The sequence below is a fragment of the Pezoporus wallicus genome, unplaced genomic scaffold (genome assembly GCF_028554395.1).
Source record: "Pezoporus wallicus isolate ANWC-B61680 ecotype Strahan unplaced genomic scaffold, APGP_CSIRO_Pwel_v1 contig_14703, whole genome shotgun sequence".
Taxonomy (NCBI): Eukaryota; Metazoa; Chordata; class Aves; order Psittaciformes; family Psittacidae; genus Pezoporus; species Pezoporus wallicus.
Genome location: NW_026635616.1, coordinates 910191 through 933978, shown reverse-complemented (window position 1 = coordinate 933978; position 23788 = coordinate 910191). Strand labels below are relative to the sequence as shown.

At 39.5% G+C, this 23788-nt stretch overlaps 1 protein-coding gene across 3 annotated transcripts in view; it reads left to right on the top strand.

Annotated features, from left to right (window-relative positions):
* The window catches only part of CENPF (centromere protein F), a 41247-nt gene extending 17624 nt beyond the window's left edge, over positions 1-23623 (top strand). For 2 of the 3 annotated variants that reach the window (XM_057397036.1, XM_057397038.1), the window contains 10 exons: positions 4477-4612; positions 5681-9087; positions 10501-12777; positions 13333-13485; positions 14243-14419; positions 15141-15302; positions 17014-17194; positions 17868-18344; positions 19954-20147; positions 23134-23623. In XM_057397036.1, the coding sequence (XP_057253019.1) occupies positions 4477-4612; positions 5681-9087; positions 10501-12777; positions 13333-13485; positions 14243-14419; positions 15141-15302; positions 17014-17194; positions 17868-18344; positions 19954-20147; positions 23134-23343 (7374 nt within the window). In that variant the 3' untranslated portion in view covers positions 23344-23623. The remainder of the gene's footprint in view (positions 1-4476; positions 4613-5680; positions 9088-10500; positions 12778-13332; positions 13486-14242; positions 14420-15140; positions 15303-17013; positions 17195-17867; positions 18345-19953; positions 20148-23133) is intronic. The other variant, XM_057397037.1, reaches the window with a different exon arrangement.
* Positions 23624-23788: the final 165 nt, after the last annotated feature.

The following is a 23788-nucleotide window of genomic DNA, read 5'->3' as shown; positions in this document are numbered from 1 at the left end:
AGTGTGTGGAAGTGGCTGTGTGGTTAGGGTTCATTGCTGTAATGCTGCTTGTATGGTTTTAGTTCATGTTGGACTTACCTTTTAGCAAAAATAGGGTTTTGTTTTAAGATATTCTTGCTTTTGATCCTGAAATGAAAATATATCAATACTTACCTGATTTTTAAATGTGGACTCTAGAGTCACTAACAACTACTTTGATGCACACTGCTGACCTCAGTGATTTTTGTACAGAGCCTTACTATATCCTCTTTAAAAGGAAATAAATGTATTTTTCTTGGAAGAAACACAGTCCAATGAATCCAGTATCTGAAGGGGGCCTACAAGGATGTCAGACAGGAACTCGTCATCAACAGGGTACTGTAGTGATAGGACATGGGGTGATGGGTTCAAACTGAAACAGGGGAAGTTCAGGTTAGATACAAGGAAGAGTGAGGGTGGTGAGGACATGGAACAGTTTGCCTAGGGAAGTGGTAAATGCTCCATCCCTGGCAGTGTTCAAGGCTGGGTTGGACAGAGCCTTGGGTGACATGGTCTAGCAGAAGGTGTCCCTGCAGGGGGTTAGAACTGGATAATCTTAAGGTCCTTTGCAACCAAAACCATTCTATGATTCTATAAAATGCACACACACACTGCTGTACAGAGTTCCTCTAAATGAAGATAAATTCAAAAGTGTTTGGATGCTGCCGTGCTCTCTCATATTCACATACACAGGTATCTTTTCACTTTAATGTCTCCTTTGCCTTCTCAGTTACAGTGCTTTGCTTTTGTGGCAATTAGAGCAGCTGCGCTTGAAATTGTTACAGTTGTGCCACTAGAGACCACTCAATGCAAATTTTCTCCTTGATTTGGAGAATCAGAAGTGAAAAACAGAGCTCAATACCTGTGTAATCTGTGTCACAGTGGGTTTTATTTAAACACTTCGCTTGTTCTTTGTCATGAGCAGATATAAAATAATCTGGCATAATTTCTGCCCAAAATATACCTGTCCAAATTCTATGAACAGATTTAAAGTGAAATAATGGGCTTTGGTCAGATCAGCACAAATGCTGGTACAGCTTTAGTACATGGTGAAACTTTGGGTTTATTCATACTGATAGATTACAATGTCTGAGATCATTCCCATCTATTGGAATGTGACTATTTATACTGCAAATTGTTAGAACAACACTTAGCATGGCTTTAGCCCTGCTGATTAGCACTCTTCCAATTATAATTCCCAGGCACGATTTGGGAGTTCATGTGAGCCTGGGACCATTCCCAGCAAATGGTTTGGTTTGAGTCACCTGCTTTGGAAGACAGAAGACTTCAGTGGTACATATCTGGGCTGTTCAGGCTTCTTGGCCTCCATAACAGAGAGTGGTCCTTGAAACCTATTTAGTAAATAAAAGTTACCAATGCCTTCCAGTGGTAAGGCTAATGAAGATAACTTTCGTTCTTCCAGCGTATCCCAGAGGAAGAAATCCTCCATCAAGCTTCTGCAAATTCTTAATGTAATTTACACATTTCTGGACACCATCTCTCCTTAGTTTATATCAGATATTGTGGGATTCTGGCTTTGAAATTATGGAATTAGAATAGATTTGATATAGTTTTTTCAGATCCCATTGTTAGAGAGTATCAAATTTATGGAAATAACTTTTTTTGCTGCAAGTTCTTGAGAGTGCTTCATTTTACTTACCGGTAGTATGTCCATCTTACAAAGCTGTAAATGTAATCAGATTTTGTCTTTGTATTTGTTTGTCTTGATCAGACAATGATGTTGCATTAGAATATGACTGATAAGGATCTAAAGAAGCTTAATCTGGGGGAGATTGTAATGTCTGAAGACATCAGTAACACTACAGTTCTCTTAAAGTCTTGCACATGAGAGGGCATGGTACGTGTCAGCAGCACTTAGGGCAGGGCTTGTCTTCCTCTTGTAAATATTCTGCAGAAAACAACACCGAATTGTTTTGAGGTATTGCAGGCTTTCTTGGCAGTAGATTTTCTTTATAGAAAAAGAAAACGAGAGATACTGGCATTTCTTTTCCCTTGTTAAAGGGAAGTTGTCTTATGCTAAGCATCTAACTACCCAATGGAGAATACAGTTGTTTTCCACTGGTTAATCCACTTCTGTGTTTAGTCCTTACTGTATAATAAGACTGACGTTCCAAAAATGTTGCAAAACAGATATACTTGAGAGACTTCCAAGGATATGGTTAGTTTAAGGACTACTAATCTTTGCAGTGATGATATCTATATAGCTTTGCAGTTCTGGTATCTTAGCATGTGGTTTCCATTTTGATGGTGCAAGCAGCCCATAACTGTTCTTGAAACAATGGGTCAGTCAGTCCCTAACCTGCTTGTAAGTCTGCCTTATAAATCAAAGAATCACAGACTGGTTTGGGTTGGAAAGGACCTAAAGATCATCCTGTTCCAACCCCCTGCCATGGGCAGGGACACCTTCCACTGGATCAGGTTGCTCCAAGCTCCATCAACCTGCCCTTGAATGCTGCCAGGGATGGAGCATTTACCACATCTCTGGGCACCCTGTGCCAGTGCCTCAGCACCCTCACAGTAAAGAGCTTCCTCCTTATATCTAACCTGTACTTCCTCTGTTTAAGTTTGAACCCATCACCCCTTCTCCTATTGCTACAGTCCCTAATGAAGAGTCCCTCTCCAGCATCTTTGTAGGCCTCCTTCAGGTACAGGAAGGCTGCTATGAGGTCTCCATGCAGCTTCTCCAGGCTGAACAGCCCCAGTTTTCTCCACAGTAATAGTACTACCTGTACGTGGGTTCTGGAGTTTGCTTTGGTTTGGTTTTTGCTTTTTGGTTGGCAGAATGGTTAACTTGAGTAATACAATGTGCAAGTAGAATTGATAGCTGGATTGAAACCAAAAAGCTTACAGCTTTGGAAGTATAAATGTTTAGTTACTGTCAGACATTAGCCCATTAAATCATGGCTTCCTGGGTTTTAAATAATTAAATATATTAGATAATGGGACCTTTCAGCCATTTCAGTTCCTTAAAATTATTTGGTCTTCTTTCTGTAGATCTCTCCAGATTTTCTAATGAATAGGCTTGCTTAGTTCATGTATTGCATCTGCATGTGGCACTTTGAATGTGAGAAGTTTGGACATTTGCCCTTCAAAAAAATTAAGATCACGAGAAGTTTCTTCACTGAAACTTCTCTGGCTGGATTATTATGGGGTTTTAAAAGCTATGGGTAGGGAAGGCCATGAGTAGAAGGGAAGGTAACTGTTGGTGACAGTGACAATTTTAATCATGTTCTCAGGGTGATTTATGTATGTGGCTGCAAAAACAAGCCTGCCATGCCAGCAAGCTTTGAATCATCCAGACCTTTCCATTTCTTGAGCTTGGCTTCTCTGAATTGCTGCCCATCTGCTAGTAGTAAACAGATGAATAATTGATGGCCTCTTTCCAATGGGGCCTGCCAGTTCCATGCCATCTGGTGTCCAACAGCATAGGAGTTTGGAGAAAAAGGATTAGTTTCCTTAAGAAAAACTTTTATTTGGCTTTCTACATGCAATGGAGTTACATAGTTTTGTCTGTGTAGTGGTTTGGGGGTTTTTAAACTGGGTTTATTTGGAAGAAAATACTCTTACTGGCAAAACAACCTTCTTGAAGACTGAGCACTCTAGTATTGCCATGCTCATGATCAGTGGAAGGAGAAGTTGTCTCTATGTGAGACATGAGGTAAAATATGATCTATATATTTCTTGTTAATTTTGAGGCCATTGAAGGGATTTGTTTCCTCTGTAGCTTTGGGAAAGTAGCCCGACTTCATCAACTCAGATTCTATAGGGTATGTCCTGTTCTGTCTTGATCTGTTTGCCCTGTGCAAGCAAGGGGTATGCTAACTACTTAAAGTGGCTGCAGCATAGAATTACAGACTGATTTGGGTTGGAAAGGATCTTAAGATGATCCTGTTCCAACCCTTCTGTCATGGGAAGAGACACGTCACACTAGACCATGTCACTGAAGGCTCTGTCCAGCCTGGCCTTGAACACTGCCAGGGATGGAGAATTTATCACATCTCTGGGCAGCCTGTGCCAGGGCCTCAGCACCCTCACAGTAAAGAACTTTTTCCTCATATCTAACCTGAACTTGGCCTGTTTCAGTTTGAACCCATCACCCCTTGTCCTATGGCTACAGTCCCTGATGAAGAGTCCACCCTCAGCATCCTTGTAGCCCGCCTCAGATGCTCTGAGGTCTCCACGCAGCTTCTCTTCTCCAGGCTGAACAGCCCCAACTTTCTGAGCCCGTCTTCACATGGGAGGTGCTCCCTCTGATGCTGTCAGCTAGTTAAGACTAGTTTAGCTTATGTTCCCAAGCAGTGTTTAGGAACCCAGGCATGGCAGCCCGAAGACTTAATAAGACCTAATGGAATATCTTTCTTTTGGTTTAAATTAACTGAATCCTTTGATCTACTTGACAATCCACATGAAATGTAGTCTTATTTGCGTTTGGTTTAGGAAGTGAAGCAGGAAAAAAGCCTTCTTGACTGTCAACTTGGAAAAAAATTGCAAGAGATCCACCAGCTTGAAGAAGAGCTCAAAACGATCAATCGGTCTCTAAAGCAGAGCCAGAGTTTTGCGGAAGAGATAAAAAGTGAGTTACATATTTAAATCTGCAGAACTCCTGTTGCCTGTTTAGTGGTGTATGATTCCTGCAGTCCCGTAAGCTTCATTAGGAATTAAGTACAAAAGTTTCCACTGTGGCTTATGATTAGTGTTTTTAACCAACACTGAGTTTCTCCTAAATGGAAATGAATTTTTGTCTGTGAACATATAGAATTCCTAAAGATACATCATTTGGAAATTAAGGTGTACTAAATTTAGGAGCAAAATGATTTTCATAAAATCTAGTTAACTACAAAACAGGAGTTTTCTGGTTTATGTGTTTCACAGTTTAGGAAAAAACAGTACAAAAATGTTACATATCTATCAATAGTTGAGTCTTGCCTGCAGTGTTTTCTTCTGAGAACACAGTGTTTCAGGAATTGAGTTGAAATATACCTTGTTGTTCTGTTGGATCTGGCTGAAAACAAGGGGATAGATTCCATCTTGTGTGTATGCATCTCCCTTGTACCTGTGTGTCTGTCAAGCTTCATGTAAGATTATAAAATGAAGCTTTTGAATTTGATCCTGTTCTCCTTAAATGACCAAACTTTAATTGCCTTTCAAGTGAGCAAGTCTGCTCCAGTCAAGGCAGGGAAACAATTATGATAATTTGGGAAATGTCTGTGGAATTGGACATCCTTTAGGAGAAGTGGACTATGAGGCTGACCCACAAGATGGTCACATACTGGTATGAGACCTGTCCTGCTAAAAAGAGACAGGAAAAAACCAAAAGCAGGGCTACTTTATATAAAATCTGGTGGAAGTGAGACAGAAACAACAGGTAGTTACACCTGAGAAGTAAAGACTGACTGGCTTGGAGTGCAGGCTTGTGTCAGACTGCAGAGTGAAAAGTTGGTGGTGTCTATGAGTGAGTAGTGCCCGATCGTTTAAGGTGATAGCAACAATTCTTTTTCCAGTGTTGCAGTTTCAGAGTAATGCCTTCCACTAAAATGAGAATTGAAAATAGTCAAAGTGAATAGTAATAATTCACCTAGAAAATGATCAGTGGAGTTGCCGGTATTGAGTGGCAAAGATTTGATTGTGCTTTCTTTTACAGATAAGAATTCTATTCAAGAAGCAGAGCTGAAGTTACTAGAAGAGAAATTTAAAAAGCAAGAGAGCTGCCTTTTGCTGGAGAAGCTGCAAGTAGCTTTAGCTGACATGGAAAAGCAACAAGATTCTACCCAAGACCTGCTCAAGGAAAAAGAGAATCATATTAAAGAACAAAACTATGAAATATGTAAAATGGGGGAAGAATTGGAAGCTTTGCAGAGGCTCCTTGGACTCAAGCAGAGAGAATGTGAAGAACTGCAAAAAGAGGCCACTGCTTTTTCCCAATGGAAAAGTGAAGGTGATCACCATATAAATAAACTGAAATCTGAAAAGGACGGTTTGCTGACCCATATTAATGACTTGGAGAGGTCCCTTCAGAGTCAGCAGATCAAAACTCATGAGCATAGTCAGAAACTCAGCATGATGCAAACTGAAAATGACAGGAAGAGCACAGAGATTAGAGAACTTAGAGACATGCTGGAATGTAAAAGTGCAGAATTAGAGGAACAAAAAAAAGCTTTTGCTGAAGTTCAGTGGAAAGCAGAATGTTCTGACAAAAAGCACTGTAAAGAAGTGGAAAACATGACCTGTAAAATACTGCAGCTTACCAACCAAGTTGACGAAGTAGAAGAAAAGTTGCAGTTAGCAGCAAGTGAAGGACTGCAAAAGGAGCAATGTTATCAAGAGCTGCTCAGTGAATATGAAAAAATCTGTCATCTTGTAAAAGCAAAAGATGCTTTCAAAATGACAGAAGATGGAGAAGTTGATTTGAAAAGTGGCCAGGATAAAACTGGTTTAGATAACACACAACTCGCAGCAAGTAACTCCATTGCTGACAATCATGGATGTGCAAGAGCTCTTCTAGAACTAGAACAAACTAAGGATCTGGCCATTTTACAAGATCAGATCTCGTCTCTTGAGATCTCCTTAGTGGGTCAAAAGCAGCTGAACGCAAATCAGCGCCAGCAGTATGAAGACTTGCTGCAAATAAAGGGTGAAACAGAAGCAAGATTACTTAGTGTAGAGCAGATGCATGAAAGCTTCGTGACAGAAACTAAACAGCACATTAGTAACTTGCAAGCAGATATTTCAGTACATCAGAAATTAGTTGAGGAAAAAGACATGCAACTGCAAACTCTGAATGAAAGATTAGAGAAAAGACAAGCTGAGCTTCAGGATTTGAAAGTCAATCATAAATTGCTTGAGGATTCAGTAAGACAGCTGAAGCTTCTGTCTGGAACGTGGGATTCAGAGAAGAAGGACATGTCTTCAATGATTTGTTCGTATAGCAAAACAATTGAGGAACTTACCGAAGAAAATGCAAGCCTTAGGGATTTAAGCAGAACTTTAGAGCAAGGACAAGTAACTTTACTGGGAGCAAATAAACATCTTTCTGATAGTTTAAAGGAAAGAGAAGAAGTAATTTCTGAACTGTCCAGAAAACACAAAGAAGAAAGAGAACATATTGAATCAAGAACTGAAGAAATCAAATCGGAGCTTGAAGCTTTGCAAGCAAAGCATAAATCGATGGAAGAAGAAAATGCAAATCTGAAGAGCATTCTCAAAGAGCACGCAACTGAATCTGAGGAAAAGAAAGCAAAATTAGAACAAGAGAAACAGTTCTTTAGTGAGAATAAAGATATCTTACAGAAACTAATAGCCTCAGAAGAAATAAAAAAGGATTTGGTTCAACAACTTCAGCAACTACAGTCAGAATTTTCCAGTACCCAAAATGTGCCTTTGACAGAGCTTGAATGTTTAAGACAGGAAATGTTAAACATAAGGGCAGCACCAAATATAACGCAAGAGGAAAGTGATATCTTATTTCAAGACAAGGAGCAATTGGGGAAGAAACTGGAAATGAAAAGTAAACCTCTAATGTGTGATGTTGGGTGTGAAGAGAGACTCCATTCAGAACAGTTGAGGAAATCCATAGAAGAAAAAGACATTGAGTTGAATAAATACCAAGTTAAACTTGAGCTTCTTCAGATGGATTTTGAGGACAGAGAACTCTCTCTAGAGAACTACAAGTTAGAAGTGATGCAGCTGGAGACCGCTTTAAAAGGTGTAGAAGTAGAACTTGAGAAAAGCATGAGAGAGAAAGAGAGGCTGCAAGAACTGCTGTCAGTTAAAGAACTGAAAGCGTCAGATGACGATGGTCACTCACTGGAGTATAATTATGATGGTGTTTCTCAGAACTGTGGCAAAAGAGGAATGGAGGAAAGTTTTTCATCATTCTTGCTGGCATCCTCATTGCAGGTAACGCTGAACAACCTGAGCAAGCTTGAGAAAATGTGTGATAGCCTGCAGGCTGAGAACAATGCTTTAGCCTCTGGATTTGAAGACTCAAAAAACAATGGCAGTACAGGTACTGATAAAGTGGCAGAGGAGAGAGAGAATATAATGAATGCAGATAGAAATTTAAAAGCAGAGGAAGCTGTTTTTCCTGATGAATTTATGGATCAAAGTGATAGCAGTGATTTGAGAATATATTCTGGTAATAAGGAAATGTCCTTCACACTTAAAGAATGCAGTACTGGATCCAGCTCAGACTACGAAGATTTGAAGTTGTCCAGCAAAGAAGTTAAAATACACTTTGCTGAAGTGAGAGAGAAGCTTTTGTCCTTCCAGAATGAACATATAAAATTATATGAACAACATTGCAGTATGAGCTCAAAGATATCTGAGCTACAGTCTTGTATTGAAATGCTAAAGGCAGAAAATTCTGCACTGTCAACAAGTACGAGCAATGCACATAAAGCTTCTGTGAGAGGGCCACTGTCTTCCAGCCAAAGTGATACGCTGCCTCACTCGGATGAAACTAAGTCCACAGTTTGTTCCCCAGATCCCTTGCAAAGTCCCTGTTTTACAGAAGTGAGTGAGGTGATTGATTCTTGTAACAGGGGTAGATGTAAATGGATGGAGGAAATGAATCAGCCAGACAGTTCTGCAGAAATAATTCCAGAAGATGCAACAAAAGCTTTGGTTGAAAATTGTTGCAATGATCACAAGTCGGACTCTGTAATGCCCAGGAGCATTACTCCTGGGAAATCTAACCTTGAGAGTAAAATTGAAGAGCTTCAGATGCTGTGTCAGACATACAATAAAGCCATCAAGGTGTTTGAAGACCAATTTCGCATCCAAGAGAATATGAAAAACGAGGAAATACAAGAGCTGAAAAATGTTATTCTTTCTGAAAGAAAAGAAGTAGATCATCTCAAACAGCAAAATCTATCTGACAGAGAAGAATGGCAGCAGAAACTGAATAATGTGACTATGGAGATGGAGGGCAAACTGGCAGCAGAAAGAGAACAAACTGAGAATCTATCTTTGGAGCTGGAAGCAGCAAGACTTCAACTCCGAGTCCTTGATTTAAGTTCTCATTCACTGCTATGTGCAGATATTGTAAATGTAAGTAGCTATAAGTCATTGTCATGCAAATCAGTTTTATGTGAAACTGTTGATGCTAAGCCAAATTCAACTCTTGAAATTGAATGTGTATAAATTTCCCACCGAAGTGGTACTGTTGTTTAAGGAAAGCAGAAAAGTTATCCATCCCTTGAGGTTCTATGCGTCCCAGGGATTATGAGAAATAGCAATGGCAAAACCAACAAGTTGAGTCTGTTAGAACTGTGTAATACTTAGAACTACTTTCTTCTTTTTTCTCAGGTGTGGGTTGTTTTCAGTGTGGATCCTGTGTGTTAAGTGGGCGTGCATGCACTGTATGTGTCTGCTGCTGCTTGTAAGGACTGGCAGAATCAAAACTTCACTCCGAATGGAAGAAAACCAGTTTAATTCTTGTAGACAGTGTATTAGACTAATTCCCCTTAAAAATAATTTTAAGAGGTGTATTTTCTGCTTTTGAGAATTCCATTTTTGACCAATAAGTCCTGTGCAAGTGGCCTCCAGTGCCACATCAAAAGGGAAGTTTAACACTGTTCTCCCAGTCAGAGCATCCTGAAGCTCTACATTTTGGTCAGCTGTGCAACACTGAGCACCTGCTCCTTGCAGAGGAGAAAATCTTCTATGTGTTGCTTGCAATTCACATAGTGCATCCACACTGATCATAGAATCATAGAATAGTTTGGGTTGGAAGGGACCTTCAAAGGTCATCTAGTCCAACACCCCTGCTATGAGCAGAAGCATCTTCTAGTTGCCGGGAACCACATCCAGCCTGGCCTTCATTGTCTCTGGGGATGGATACAGAGACACTTGGAAGAAAGAAATACTGCTCCTTACCACACCTAGCTGAAGCTTTTTAATGATGAAGCCCTCAGTACAGATCATTCAGGTGCTGCTTTCAGACCTAGTTCTTTTTTGGAGTTCTCAAGTTTTGAAGTTACTCATTCTTATTGCTTCCAATGAGAGCATCAGGTGGCACCAAATGTAAGCCCAGCTCTGACACAGTAGTAATTTGGAAAAGAGATTTGGGTTTTTTTAGGATTTGGGCTTGTATTCCTTGAAGATTCTCTGGCGTCTAATGGAAGGTAAGCAGTAAAACTTTCCCCCATTAGCAATGCTCATAATTTTTCACTTTGTTTTCCCAAACTATGGAGGTGTGTGATGTCTTTGCACTTAGTCTTTCAGTAAATTTGGCTGAAAGTTCTCACTCGATATCTTTAAAACCTTTTGACCAAAGTTGTATGGGTGTAGAAACAAGTGTAAACTCTTTCCATAAGAAAGCAGATTCTGAAGTAGAGGATGCTATTTATTTATTGTAGTATTTACTAGTTTAAGAAAACTTTTAAAGCTCACCTTCTTTTATTCTTAATGTGTTTTCTTTTCCTTTTTACTTTTTTAATGGGTTCATTCTTACCCTTGCAGATGACTGACCAAGAAACCAGTACTCCTTATCGATCGGGAGTGCCTACTGAAAACTCAGCGCTGAAAAACAAAAGGTGTAAACTAATCCCCATTGAGAAAATGGCTGTAGGAGGTCCCTCTGTGTGTGAAAATGCAACTGAGACCACTGAAGCAAGACTAATGGAAAATTACACTGAGATTTCTGGAGAACATGAGGGTAGAAATATGTCAGGAAAAATAACTAGCCCTTCAGACCATGCCAGTGCATTATCAGTTTCCAATAATAGGATGTGTTTGAGTGCAGGGTATTTCTCTGAAAATCAAATAAGCACTGAAATGCTTCGGGAGGAGGCAAAACAACAGACTGCTGAAAACTTGAAGCGGATCTATAAGATGGAAGAAAGCCATAAACATGTTGATTTACTAATGAAAGTTGAGCAATTAAACTCGGAGCTGAACTTTCAGAATCCACAATTAGCTCCAAAGAGTTCAGCTTTTGCAGAACTGGAAGAAGCTGCTGTAGTTGTCAAGGGAGAAAACTGTGGCATAAAGGAAATACTGGAATCAGTTTCTGTCAATAACCAGCAAGTCTCTCTTACAGCAGAAAACGAACCTGAGAACATAAATTCTGAGCTTGAGGTATACAAGGTTAGATTCCCTAATACAGCAGACACATTGGATGATGTAGAAATGACCAAGAGAGATTGTCCTGACCAATTTCTTGCAGCTGAAAACGAACAGAGGAGTCCTAAATCTGAGCAAGGTAATATTAAGAACCATATCTTATTCACAGAGCATGATACTGAAATGCTTCAGGCAAAATGTCAGCAATTAGAAAAGGAGACAGAAGTTAACCTGGAAACTGTTCCTAGCTTCCAAGAGCAACTTGGTTCAGTCACAGCTGAGAGAAACCACATTAACCAAGAACTGAGTATTTTGACTGAAAATAAAAAGGAACTGGATCAGAAGTGCCAGAAGCTACAAGAGAAATTAAAAGAGCTGGAGTCAGCCAAGGTGGATTCTGATGAATTCATTAGAAGGTTAGAGGGTGAAGTGAGGACACAAACAAATCTGCTTGAGACTGCAAAATCTGACATAAATCAGTTATCAAATGAAAAAGAGCATCTTCTGCAGAAGCTGCAAAGTTTGGAAAATGATGTCGTGTCTTTCACCTTAGAAAAGGAAAAACTCCAAAATGAAGCAGCGGATTTGAAGAAGGAGAAAGAGCTGATTGTAAGAGAGCTGGAAATAACGCGGAGTAAATTAAGTTCATCAGAAATGGAAAATTCAAAGTTTTCCAGATCTTTGGAAGGCTTGTTAATGGAGAAAGGTGAACTGGCTGCTAGACTCGGCTCAGCACAGAAAGAAGTAGACCAAATGAGACACGGAATTGAGAAGCTGAAAGTCAAAATTGAATTGGATGAGAAGAAAAAGCTCCACATTGCTCAAAAGCTGAAAGAGAGTGAACGGAAAGCTGACTGTCTTCTAGATAAAACTGAGAGGCTTGAAAGGGAACTGGAGATGTCAGAGAAAAATCTAGAAGATGCAATTATTCAGTTGGAGACTGCAAAAGCAGAGGCAGAAACAGTAACAGTGGAGATGGAAGAGATGACTGAAAAGCTGAAATGTTTGAACGTACAAATTGAAGTCCTCACCTCACAAAAAGAATGTTTGGCTAAAGATTTAAAAGAAAAGCAAGAAAGAATCCTTGAACTAGAGGCTGAGAAATTGACTACAGCAAAACTGTTAGAAGAAAAGGAGGAAGAAAAGCTGCAAGTCAAGGAAGAGTTTGAAAATGCTATGGCATTGCTGAAATCTGAGCTCAAAGAGATGAGTGAGAAATCAGAGGAGGAAGGAGATGCTAGAGCGAAAGAGCAAGTCTTGATTAACCAGGTGGCTCATCTTGAGCAAGATAAAACAATGCTGTCACAGGAATGTCAGGAATTAAAACATGAAAATATCAGATTGGATCAAATGAGGGAAGAACTTGTTCAAGAATTAACGCTCTGTAAGCAAAAGCTCAGTGAAAAGGTGCAGGAAAACAGTGATCTCGAAAAGGAGGTGAAAGAAAGAGAGGAGCTGTCTTTACAGCTGACACATATGCACCCCGAGCACGCACACTGGCAACAGGAAAAAGAGAGGCTGCTGAATTTGGTTGCTGAGTTGAAATTGAAGGAGCAACATGTTCCTGAGAATGAAACCTTTCCGGCTATCCTGGACATTCTAAAAGTGTCCTATAAGAACCTTGAGAAAGAACTGGAATCTACTCGTTGTGAAAAGAGCACTTTGCGTGAAAAGGTAATACCGCTTCCTTTAGCACAGAGCTCCCTTTTGAGGGGTGAGGATAAAGTGTCCTCTGGGATTAGCACTTCCTTAATAAATTATACCTTATAATAACTAACTTTTACAGTAAGCATCCTATTTTTGAAATGCTTTCAATGGAATCCTGAGTTTGCATTGAAGTTACAGAGCTGGAAAGCGTGATATTGTTTTGGGTAGGGTGAATGGGAAAGTTGCTTGAAAGGAGGCATAGAAGTTTAAGTAATCAAATAATGCAGGGTAGTTTCCTCTTTCCTTTAGAAGATAAAGAGGAAAAAAAAAAAACAAATTAGCATTGGATAAGTGAGCTTTTATATCAAGAAAAAGTACTTTGGGAGCTCAAAGGAAAGCGAAACAACAGTTGGGCACTTAACGTGTGAAAGCAGCATTAGGCTGTTGTGACTGCTGCTTGGAGGTACGGCAGCTATGGGAATAAAATAACTCATCTTAAAATCTGCTTTGCTGTATATAAGGAGCTTATTTGGAGGTCATGACACATGTCATTAAAAATTACTGTGAAAAATTTCATTTCAGGTAAATGAACTGATGGGAAATCATAGTGAGCTGCGAGTCAAGCTAAGTGATGCTGAACAGAAGATTTCCCAACTACAGGAAGAATTTACCACAGAAAGAGACAAGCTTGCTGAAGAAATACAACTTATTCAAGAACATTCAGAAAAGAGCAAAGTTAGTTACTCCATGTGTAGTATTTCTGAGTTCAAGGCTAGATGCTCAAGTACTGTAAATGTGTGGAGGTTGGTCAAGGGAGCTGTGCTAATGTATAGTATCAGAAGTTCTTGCTTCTGAATCTTAAATGGTCTCTTCTGAGACAGCATTTATGAACAATATTTTGTGTTTAAATCAGCTTAAATGGTCTTCTGACCTATTAACAGTATTTATAAAGTATTATAATGAGGCTTGATTCTGTTGTTGTGTTAAGGAATTTGGGTGGGAAAAGAAAGGAAATGTCAGCAGCTTTCAGAAAATGTGTATGGAAATACAGGCCAACTGCTCCAAAGAGTACAGTTCTAAAAGTGGGTCAAAATGAAAATGCTTAGAAAGTTTTGTTATCTTAAAAGAGGGTGAGAAAAGTGACCCTTAACCTCCCAAGTCGCTCTCAGAGGGACCAGTGTTTAGAGAGGTTAAGCTTTAATTTTGGCACTGCTGCTTGTTTAAGTGTTGGCAAACATGCTCTGGCCATGCCCTGCAGATCATAACATTTCTTTCTAGAAGACCCTCCTTTGCCTTCTGTTTTGCCTTTTGCATTCAGATGTTTCCTTCTTTAATCAGTGTGTTTAGCCACTATTAAATACTTTTTTCTTTACCAGGTTGGTTTTGGGAATTCAGAGATGTTTCAGATGTAAAGTGAAATAGTTTAATGGGTCAACTCTTTCTCCATTGAGGAAATTCTAAACACTAAAGGATGTGCTATTACTGTTTACAGATTCAGCTGCATCAAACTGTGTCAGAAAAAAATGAGCTGACTAAGAGATTGGGCACGGTCCAGAAAGAACTGCAAGAAAAAGAAAGTGAAATGAAGAGAGAAATATCAGAATACAAAACCAGATTACTTCAAGCAGAGAAGGAACATCAGGATGCTCTGATGGAAGCAAACCGAAAGGTAAATCAGAAAATGGGAAGAATGGTGCTGTGAGTTTTTAATTCTATGTACTTTACAAAATTTTGCTGATCTATTACAAAAGAACAGTATTTCTAACAGTATTGCCAAACTAAATATACTTACCTTGGAACTCAGTAAAGGTTGAATTAACCTTTATCCGTATAGCAAGCAGTGAAAGGTGAATTTACCTCAGGACTCTGTGTAAGTGTATATGGAATTTGTCTATAAAGCAACAGCATGTTTTAGTCCAGGAAATGGTTGTTTTAATAGGAAAGGGGAAGAAAGATTAACCCCTTCAGGATATAAGGGCATATTTGTTGGAAATGAGTTTGTCAGCCGTGCTGTGCACAAAGACACTTCATCTTTTCTGCTGAAGTATCTGTCTATAACTATCTACTTGAGGCCAGTAGGACACAGGCAAGCAATTTACTATGACTATTTCTTAATAGTTCTCCTTCTTGTGAATATAAAGTAAATTTAAAACCAACTTTTACTAAAATACAAGGGCTTTCTAATGGCAGACTTCTTAAAGGCAAGATTCTGGTATTCAAAATATATACTGGAGACAAATTGTTCTTTCAGTTTTAAACTCCTCAAAACACACTGAGCAGATTCGCTGTGGAATTCCTGTGGGCTGTGATATGCTCCTAAGCACATCTTTAAGTTTCAAGTCGGGGTCCTTTTTGGTATCATAGTAATTAGGCACATTTCCTTTCTCTAGAATGAAGCTGAAATTGAGGCCTGTCAAGATAGGATGAATTCACTGGAGCACTTTATCAGCTCTCAAAAATTGGAAATAGAGCATTTGAAGTCAAATAAAGAAGAGCTGAATAATTCCCTTAAAGAAGCTAAACAAACATTAGAAGAACTCCTAAAAACTAAGGTAAGAAAAAGTTATGTAAGCATGGCCAATTGCATGAAACCCATGGCACTATGTAGTAAAATAAAATAGGATTGGGAGCCAGTGCTCCAGAGCTTTGGCTTGACTTTGATACAGCCTTTGTTTCATTAATGAGACTATAGAGCATGGAGGAAACATTGTTAATATTGATCTACAGTAGAAAAACTCTGCAATGTGTGCCACCTAGGGCTGGTGTATGTGATACTCAATACAGCAGTCTGTCTACACTGAACATTGCAATAGGATTGTGACTAAAATACACTCAAAGAGACTTTGCAGTGCCTCAATTTGTGTATTACTTAGAACATGGCATCTTTTATCATCAGTCTTAAACATTAGTCTTGATACATTGCTCTTGATTCTGGAGAATTTATCAATTCCATTTTAGTAGAATTCTCATGACATTTATTAACTAGTGTAATTTTCTAACTGACAACTGTTAACCATGATCACAATATATGAGTTCCACATACTGTGAACAACTTGTAGCTCAGAACAGTTCTAGATGTGCTTAGTTTACTTTCTAGTAGAACAGGAGAAGTTTAACTGTCCCTGTTGCTGAATTTATGTAAAATTTCCCTTTTCTTATCTACCTGTTCTGTTTGGTTTTGTTCTGCTTCTGTCTGTGTTTCTTTGCTGGCTCTATGTCTGTACTCCCACTCCAGGAATGAGTATCTCTCTAAATGTACTCTTAAAGAAAAATAGTCAATTCCATTTACTTGTAAGTAAACACTGAGTTGCAATACATTCATCTTGCTCATCAGTTCTTTATTCCATAGGGCCCTCCACTGTGGGGTTAATTTGCTTAATACCAGCAGTCCAATGATACAGAGGACAGTAGGATTTGTGCTAGCGACAGAAAACACTACCCAGGGTAGTGTAAATGCAGAGTGTACAAGGCTTCCTTTGTGCTCACTGCATGGCTTTTGCAAACAGGCCACATGAGCACAGAGCAGCTGAGGAGTGTGGCAGTGGGTGGAAAGGAATGGGTGGAAAAGGAATGATCTGCTGCTTCTCAGAACAGTCTTGTTGAGCCAGAGTTTGGAGTGCAAAGCAGGCCTAGGTGATCTTGCCTCTGCTGTAATAAGATGCAATGGGGATGGAGAGTAAATGAGGCTCAGACTAGGAGGGAGTACTTGAAAATTTGGAGTATTAGTTTGAAATTGTTAATGCTTTGTTAAGTCACATCAATGAAGTGATAATAGATAGAAAAAGGACTATTGCCTCAGAGTTCACAGGTAAACTGCTAGCCTTGACATCAGTAATCTGAGCATTCATAATCTGTTAGGTGTACCTGAAGAGAGTAAGTCTCTCTTATTGGTATTTGAATTCTTGTTTTTCTGATGAGTTAATCATAGAATCACAACTGGTTTGGGTTGGAAAGGACCTTAAGATCATCCAGTTCCAACCCCTTGCCATGGGCAGAGACACCTCAGCCTAAACCATGTTGACCAAGGGTCTGTCCAGCCTGGGCTTGAGCACTGCCAGAGATGGAGCTATCTAGTAAGGACTTTCTTTTCCTGCAGTAAAGGAGCTGCTATAATGAGTTTGTAAGGAAGCAAGCAAACAAGTATATGTGACAACCAAGCACTATGGCTTATCTTGCATAACAGTTGAGCTTCCATTTTACATTCTAATGTTTAAATGGAAGAATTATCTTTCTGATGTAATAAGTACATTTCTCATTTTGTAGGCTGACAACATTTTAGTTCAACAGAAGAAGGAAGATGAATTTACCCACAGTGAAGTGCAGCTGTGGATGAAATCCTGTAAACAGATGGAACAGGAAAAGGAAACGTTGCAGAAACAACTTGTTGGACATGATGAATTATTAAACAAGAAAACTCTAGCTATGACAGAGTGTAGGAAAGAAGGTAACTAAATCTAGATTTCATCTTAATGCTTCTTAGCAGTTTAAGTTTGTAAAACTTCCCTTTCCCCTAAAATATCCATTTGCATATGCAGCTCTAATGCAGAACATGCTTCTTAACTAGCATAAAAAAGTACAACTGCAAACGTGTCAAAAAGTTTGTCTTCTTTCTCTTAAAGTATCAGAGGCAAGTCTGGATTATGAATAGATATTTTAAATATTACATGTTCGTGTTTAAAAGTGAGCTAAGGAAAAAGAGGAGTGTTTTTCTTAATATCCAAAGTTCATGTACAAGTTCTTTATCAGTTTTCCAGCTTTCCCCACTGATTCTCATGTTCTGTTCTTTGTATTTTGGCTCCTCTCATGAGATGCACTGTATTGGAAGTGATATTTAAATCTAGGGGCACAAACTCGAGTGTTCAGCAGTTACAAAACGACAGGGAAATGTTTGCCTATTCACTGGTCAAAGGTTCTTTGTGAATTGTGCATGTTTGTTCCCTATTTAGCAAATACGTTATTGGGTCTTATCACTGATTTTGTTATACGCCGTCACTTACCTTTTGCTAGTGGCACAGTAACTGAACGTGTATAATTCGTTAAAAGATGTGTAACCATTCCATTGTAAGCTCTTATATATGCATTTTTCTGTCAGTTATAATGATATTTTGCTTTGAAAGGTGCCGATGAGAATGCTGTTATGGAGGAAATGAAGTTGAAACTGGAGGAATTACAGGAATCTACAGAAGTGAAAACCAGAGAAGCAAATGAGAACTTGGAGAAATACTGTTCTCTAATTGTTAAATATTATAAACTAGAGGAAGAAAATGAGATGCTAAAAACACAAGTCAGTTTGTTGAGTGCACAGCTGAAACAGCCAACAAGTAATCTTGTCAGCACTCCTTTGCTGAATTCAGATAACTCACTGACAGGGAGCAATCAATCTGTCAAAGAGATGAGGGCAGCTGAAGATGCTACTAAGCTTTCAAGTAAAAGGCAGAGACATGAAGACAACAGGAAAGATAATGGAGAACCAAGATCCCCTGTGCCAGAGACTTTATCCAGGAAAAAAAGGAAGGATGATGTCTGTCAAGATCTGCTAGGTGAGAAGAGCACTGTCAGTGAGCCAGATGGGCTTCCAGAAGGAGTGAAAAAAGGTATTCATAATGTTTTATAAAGGCAAACATCCTCTGAGCAGGGTGGGTAGGTTTTCTTCTCTTTTGGTTTGCTGGATTAGTTTTACTGTGGGTGAGTAGGTGACTGTGCAAACATTTTTGGTGACAGTGATGGAAGGTGAAAGTAGTTAATGTGAGATGTGCCAGTTAGTGCCAAGTTAGTGTTTGTGGAGCTGCGGTATTAAACTAGCATAATATGTTTATATTGGTTTAATAACTACCATTCTCCTGATGTATGAGGGGCTAAGCATATACTGCGTAACAGCAACAAAGTCTTGTGATGGAAGACTTGCTCTAGTCATTTAACAGCATTATTTGAACCACTGACTGGAACTTACAGGAGAATAGATGTGGAGTGAGTCTAATCTTAAAGGCCACAAGACTGGAATGCTAGAGTACTGTGCTGTGATGGAGTCATGTTTGCTCCCTCCATAGCCCCACAGTTCCTTCAGTGTAACTCCTGATGAAGTCAGAGGCACAGCTATGTAGGGTCTGACCAGTTAGTGGCTGGTGGTGAGGGCTGCAGGGGGAGCTCTGAGGAAAAAGGTACAACCTCAGGGCGACTACAGCCAGCAGGTTCCTCTATCCCTGAGCGCTTGGGTTAAAAACAAGGAGCAGGATCTGACCCCCATCTCCTGTTCTCCATCGCCTCACTGGAGGTGTAGTGTGTAGCAAGGTGATTGGAGACCAGAAACTGGAGAGGAGAGTTGTGTGTGTGGGGAAGCTGAGTGTCTTCCTCTTTTTGGGCCTTTATTTCTTTCAATGCCAGTATCAGCAATTTAAAATGTGTTAATTTCCAATACAATAAATCAGTTAACGTTCTCGGAGTCAAAACTCCCTTGCCCTCAGCAGTAATACATTGCCATCTTCATGAGAACTCAGTTTCTTCCTACTATGAATGCAGTGAAATTAAGTACTCCATGCAAGGGTTCACTGTAACAGAAAGTGACTGAGAAGATGCACAAATCAGGGCTTGAAAAATATAATGTATGTTCAGCAACCTGCTAAGTACCCCTGTAAAATAAATGCAGTTGCAGTCATTGAAGTCAAGCCACAGAGATACTGAATCACCTCAAAGCCTGCACGTTATTGGCATTTCATTTTCTTACCAGCATTGTTTTTCTGGAATAATTTTCTGTTCTGAGGATGTATGTGCCAGGTAATATTTGACTTCTAGGCTAAATAGAGAATATAATAGATAACCTGTAACACTGTACTTCTCCGCACAGAGAAGTATGAAAAATCAAGCATGTCATGTCACCATATTGTGTTCTGAGTGAATTCTGATAACAGCACTATGTTTCTGTAATTATTCTCTAGATAATAATGTACCTGTAAATAAAAAGACCAAACACTGTTTGAAAAGCTTTAGCTGCAGAATCACTGTTGCACCTTGCCTACAGTTTCCAAGGCTTGCATATGCATTTTGGGATACCCAAGATCTGTTCAGTAATCTTTTTGATCCACTGTCTTCAATAGAACAAATTTAGTTTCCTCTTTTTTTTAGCCTCATTGTGGAAAAAAAAGAGGTGATTTGTTTGAGGCAGTGTAACTTATTTGGCTGATTTTAATAAAGCTGTTTCTTTTTCAGGGTTTGCTGATATCACCAGTGGAAAGGTTAGCCCTTACGTTTTACATCGAGCCACCCTAAATCCAAGAACCAGTCCCCATCTGGCTTCCCCAAGCGAGAAACTGCCTTTGCCTGCGCACGATGTACATAAACATAGACCAGATAATCTTGGTGAGCGCTCCTCTTCGACATCTGGTGGCAGCAAACCACAAAAGGTACCTTAAAACTATACATCTGGGTATGAAAGCTCTGGGGGAAACTAATACATACATAAAATGTGTTCATCTTGCCAAGTAAGTCTGAGGATATATAAGGTGGTAAAGATAAGATCATAGGTACTGAACCACTAAAATGTGACAGGTTTTAGCAATCTGCAAGTTGTTCCCTTGGTGTAATCTGTGACTTCATAGGGAAACCCACCAAGTAATGCAGATCAAATACAGGTATATTTTCAGTTTCTTATGGTGGGTATTAAAGAGCAGATATTCCTCATACTGTGGTTTCTTAGGTTTCAGAACATTAACAGTAAAAGAATGAACCTCTGGGAGTCTGAATTGATGCTTAACGTTTTCTCCTAACAACTTGTCTTGGAATCTCAGCTTCAAGATGTGGTAAACTAAGTACAGCTAGTTGAGAGGCTGTTAAACACATAAATAGGGAACATTTAGATGGTAAAGAAACCAGACTTTCATGTTAGTGCTTACCAGATTTTAAGGTTATCAAACCAAATACCAGAGTTAGGGTTTGAAAGCTGATTTTTAGTTAAAAAGTTGTTCAGTAGCTGAAGTTTGCATGAAGTTTCAGTAATATGGCACACTGCTGAGTGCTTCACAGAACATCAGCAAAACATGGTCTTTCCAAGCTGGTGCAAATGCTTCACTGATTAGAGAGAAATAGAGAATATTAGGGCAGAAATAAATCGTTTGTTGTCTGAAATCTTCAAAGCTTTTAACAGTGCTATCTCAAGTTGAGCAATAAGAGAATAGCTTTTATATTTTGCTACTTGTTTACATGAGGGTTGCACAGAAATATGCCACTAGATAAAAATCCTTCCAGTTTGCCAGGTTACACAGAAATATTCCCTTGTTTTGAGCTATAGCAATGGGAAATCTATATTTTGAAGTGAGGGTTTCCACTGAATTCATGTATGTCATTTCGAGGGTTAACTACCCTGCTTGCCAAAATTTGCTGCTTATTAGACATTGCCTGGAGCTGTGTTTTATTACTGTTTCATTAAGTGATGCCCATAAATTCCATTTCCACTCATTTATGTATGTTTTCCTGTAACTTTAGAAACAAGCTGAGGCTGTTGCTTTTAAAGAAACAAAGTAGTGCAAAAACAAAAGGAAGCCTTGGACACAGAATGTTGTGTAGTAATCGCCTCCCAGCTGGCATAAGCTTGTTGTAGGCTCTCACTGGCCATAGTCAAGGTTACAGCAAATAACAAGCTATCAGTAATAAATTGGTTTTACTTTACCTGGGGGAGGGATTTCCCAAGCAGTTCTCCTCTTTGCCTAAGCTTGTATTGTCTGGGTCTAAGGACAGGCTACTCCTTACCCTCAGCTATGCAGGAGACATTCAGATTTCAGGGTTGTTTTGTTCCACCACCTGTAAATATGCCAAAGTCAACAGTTGCAGGAATGTGTGTCCTCCTCTCTTGGACACTGCTGGATATACGTGTACATCTGGGAATTTCTGGTGGAATTGCTCAGAATATCCTTTCATCGTTTGTTGAAACCCTTAAAACATGTTGGTTTATATTTCATATTAATACAACAAACTATGTGTCTTATTTTAAAAGTGAAATAAGCCTTCTTTCCTTGTCTTTGACAGGTACTTATGTGTACTTCATTTCAGACACTCAGTTGCAAACTGTTGCAAATTCCTCAAGGTGTTTAAAATGTTCCCTGTCATTTTCATATGCAACTTTCTTCCCTTTCCTATGTGAATTTAATGTAGGATTTAAATGGAGTGCTTTGACTGCACATCAGTTAAAATGTGAAAGCAGTGGTTTCTGTCCAGGTGTCAGCAAAAACAGTGACAACTTTGGTTTATGTTCCCAGAATACAGAGAAAATGAATTACAGGTCTCGGTGCACAATACAGTATTTGGATACAATACGATACAGTCCATCATATTTGAAAAATCATGGCAGTCAGGTGAAGTTCCAGATGAGTGGAAAAAGGGTAATGTAACAGCGATGCTCAAAAAGGGGAAAATGGAAGGGCCATGGAACTACAGACCAGTCAGTCTCATCTCTGCATGGCAAAATCTTGGAGCAGATTCTCCTGGAAAACCCATGAAAAACCATGGGGTGCTTGGTGACAGCCAGCATCCTTTCACTAAGGGCAAATCCTGCCTGACCAATTTGGTGGCCTTCTGTTATGGGGCTACAGAACTGATGGATAGAGGCAGAGCAGTTGGCGTTATCTACCTGGACTTATGCAAAGCATTCAACCTGTCCCACACAACATCCATGAGGATGATCAGGGGCTTGAGTACCTCCATATGAAGACAGGCTGAGAAAGCTGGGGCTGTTCAGCCTGGAGAAGAGAAGCTGTGTGGAGACCTCAGAGCAGCTTCCAGTGTCTGAAGAGGCCCCACAAGGATGCTGGAGAGGGACTCTTCATCAGGGACTGTAGTGACAGGACAAGGGGTGATGGGTTCAGGCTTAAACAGGAGAAGTTTAGGTTAGATATAAGGAAGAAGCTCTTTACTGTGAGGGTGGTGAGGCATTGGAACAAGTTGCCCAAGAAATTGTGAATGCTCCATCCCTGGCAGCATTCAAGGCCAGGTTGGATGGAGCCTTGGGTGACATGGTTTTAGTGTGTGATGCCCCTGCCCATAGCAGGCAATTGGAACTAGGTGATCTTAAGGTCCTTTCCAACCCTAACTATTCTATGATTCTATACCTGGTACCTTAGTAAGCAGATTGGGTACTGTCTGTTCCTGGTTTAGCTTTTCTCTGCTTCTAGCAAAATAGCTTGCCAGCTGTGTTGCAGATATTCCATCTTACAGCACACTGAAACGATATCAAGTCTTAATGTATTGTATGTTCAAAGTGATGAGTGTTGTCAAGATATTTTCAATATGTGTATAGATGGTTTTTGCAAATTCCCAATGTTTAGTCCTTTGCAGTGAGTCTCTTGACCCATGGTTTTCTGTTACCAGTAAAACAGGACATTTTCGTTTGCGTTACAGGTTTATGGTGAAGAAAAGTCCCAAGCGCTAACAGCTTTGTCACCAATGCAATCTACTTCAAGGTCACCACTTTGCCCATATAAGCAGTCCACAAAAAGTGCCTCTGATAATACCACGGAGAGTCATATGATGCACAAAGCCAAAAATTCTCTAAACCAACAAGGACTACCTGAGCAAGAGGAGCAAAAAGAAAACTGTAAGGTGCAGTAAACTGGTGTGGACTCCATCACAATTCAGAATAACTGATGAACAAACCCCAGTTTGTGAAATAGCAGAACTATACAGAGGGCACCATTTTCTCTTATCCAATGGTGAACAATAGATGGGTCCTTCAGGGCTTGTTCTTGAATATTTACTAACGCCAATAGTCACTCAAACTTATGGAATGACGAAGAAATGGGTATAACTGAACTTCTGTAGAGCTTTTGGTAGGTAATTCTTCATAAATCTGTTAAAAAAATTAAACTCTGGAAAAAGTGGACTACATGTTGCCACACAGTTCATTGTTGCCATGTTTTCTGTGTGCCCAAGGTTGATTTACAAATGGAAACTAAACTCACTGAAGTATCTTTAAAGATATTAGGTTCCAGGACAAATGAGGCAACCAGTATTGGATAATTCAAAATGAAGCAGTGACTTCATTTGTGATTGGAAA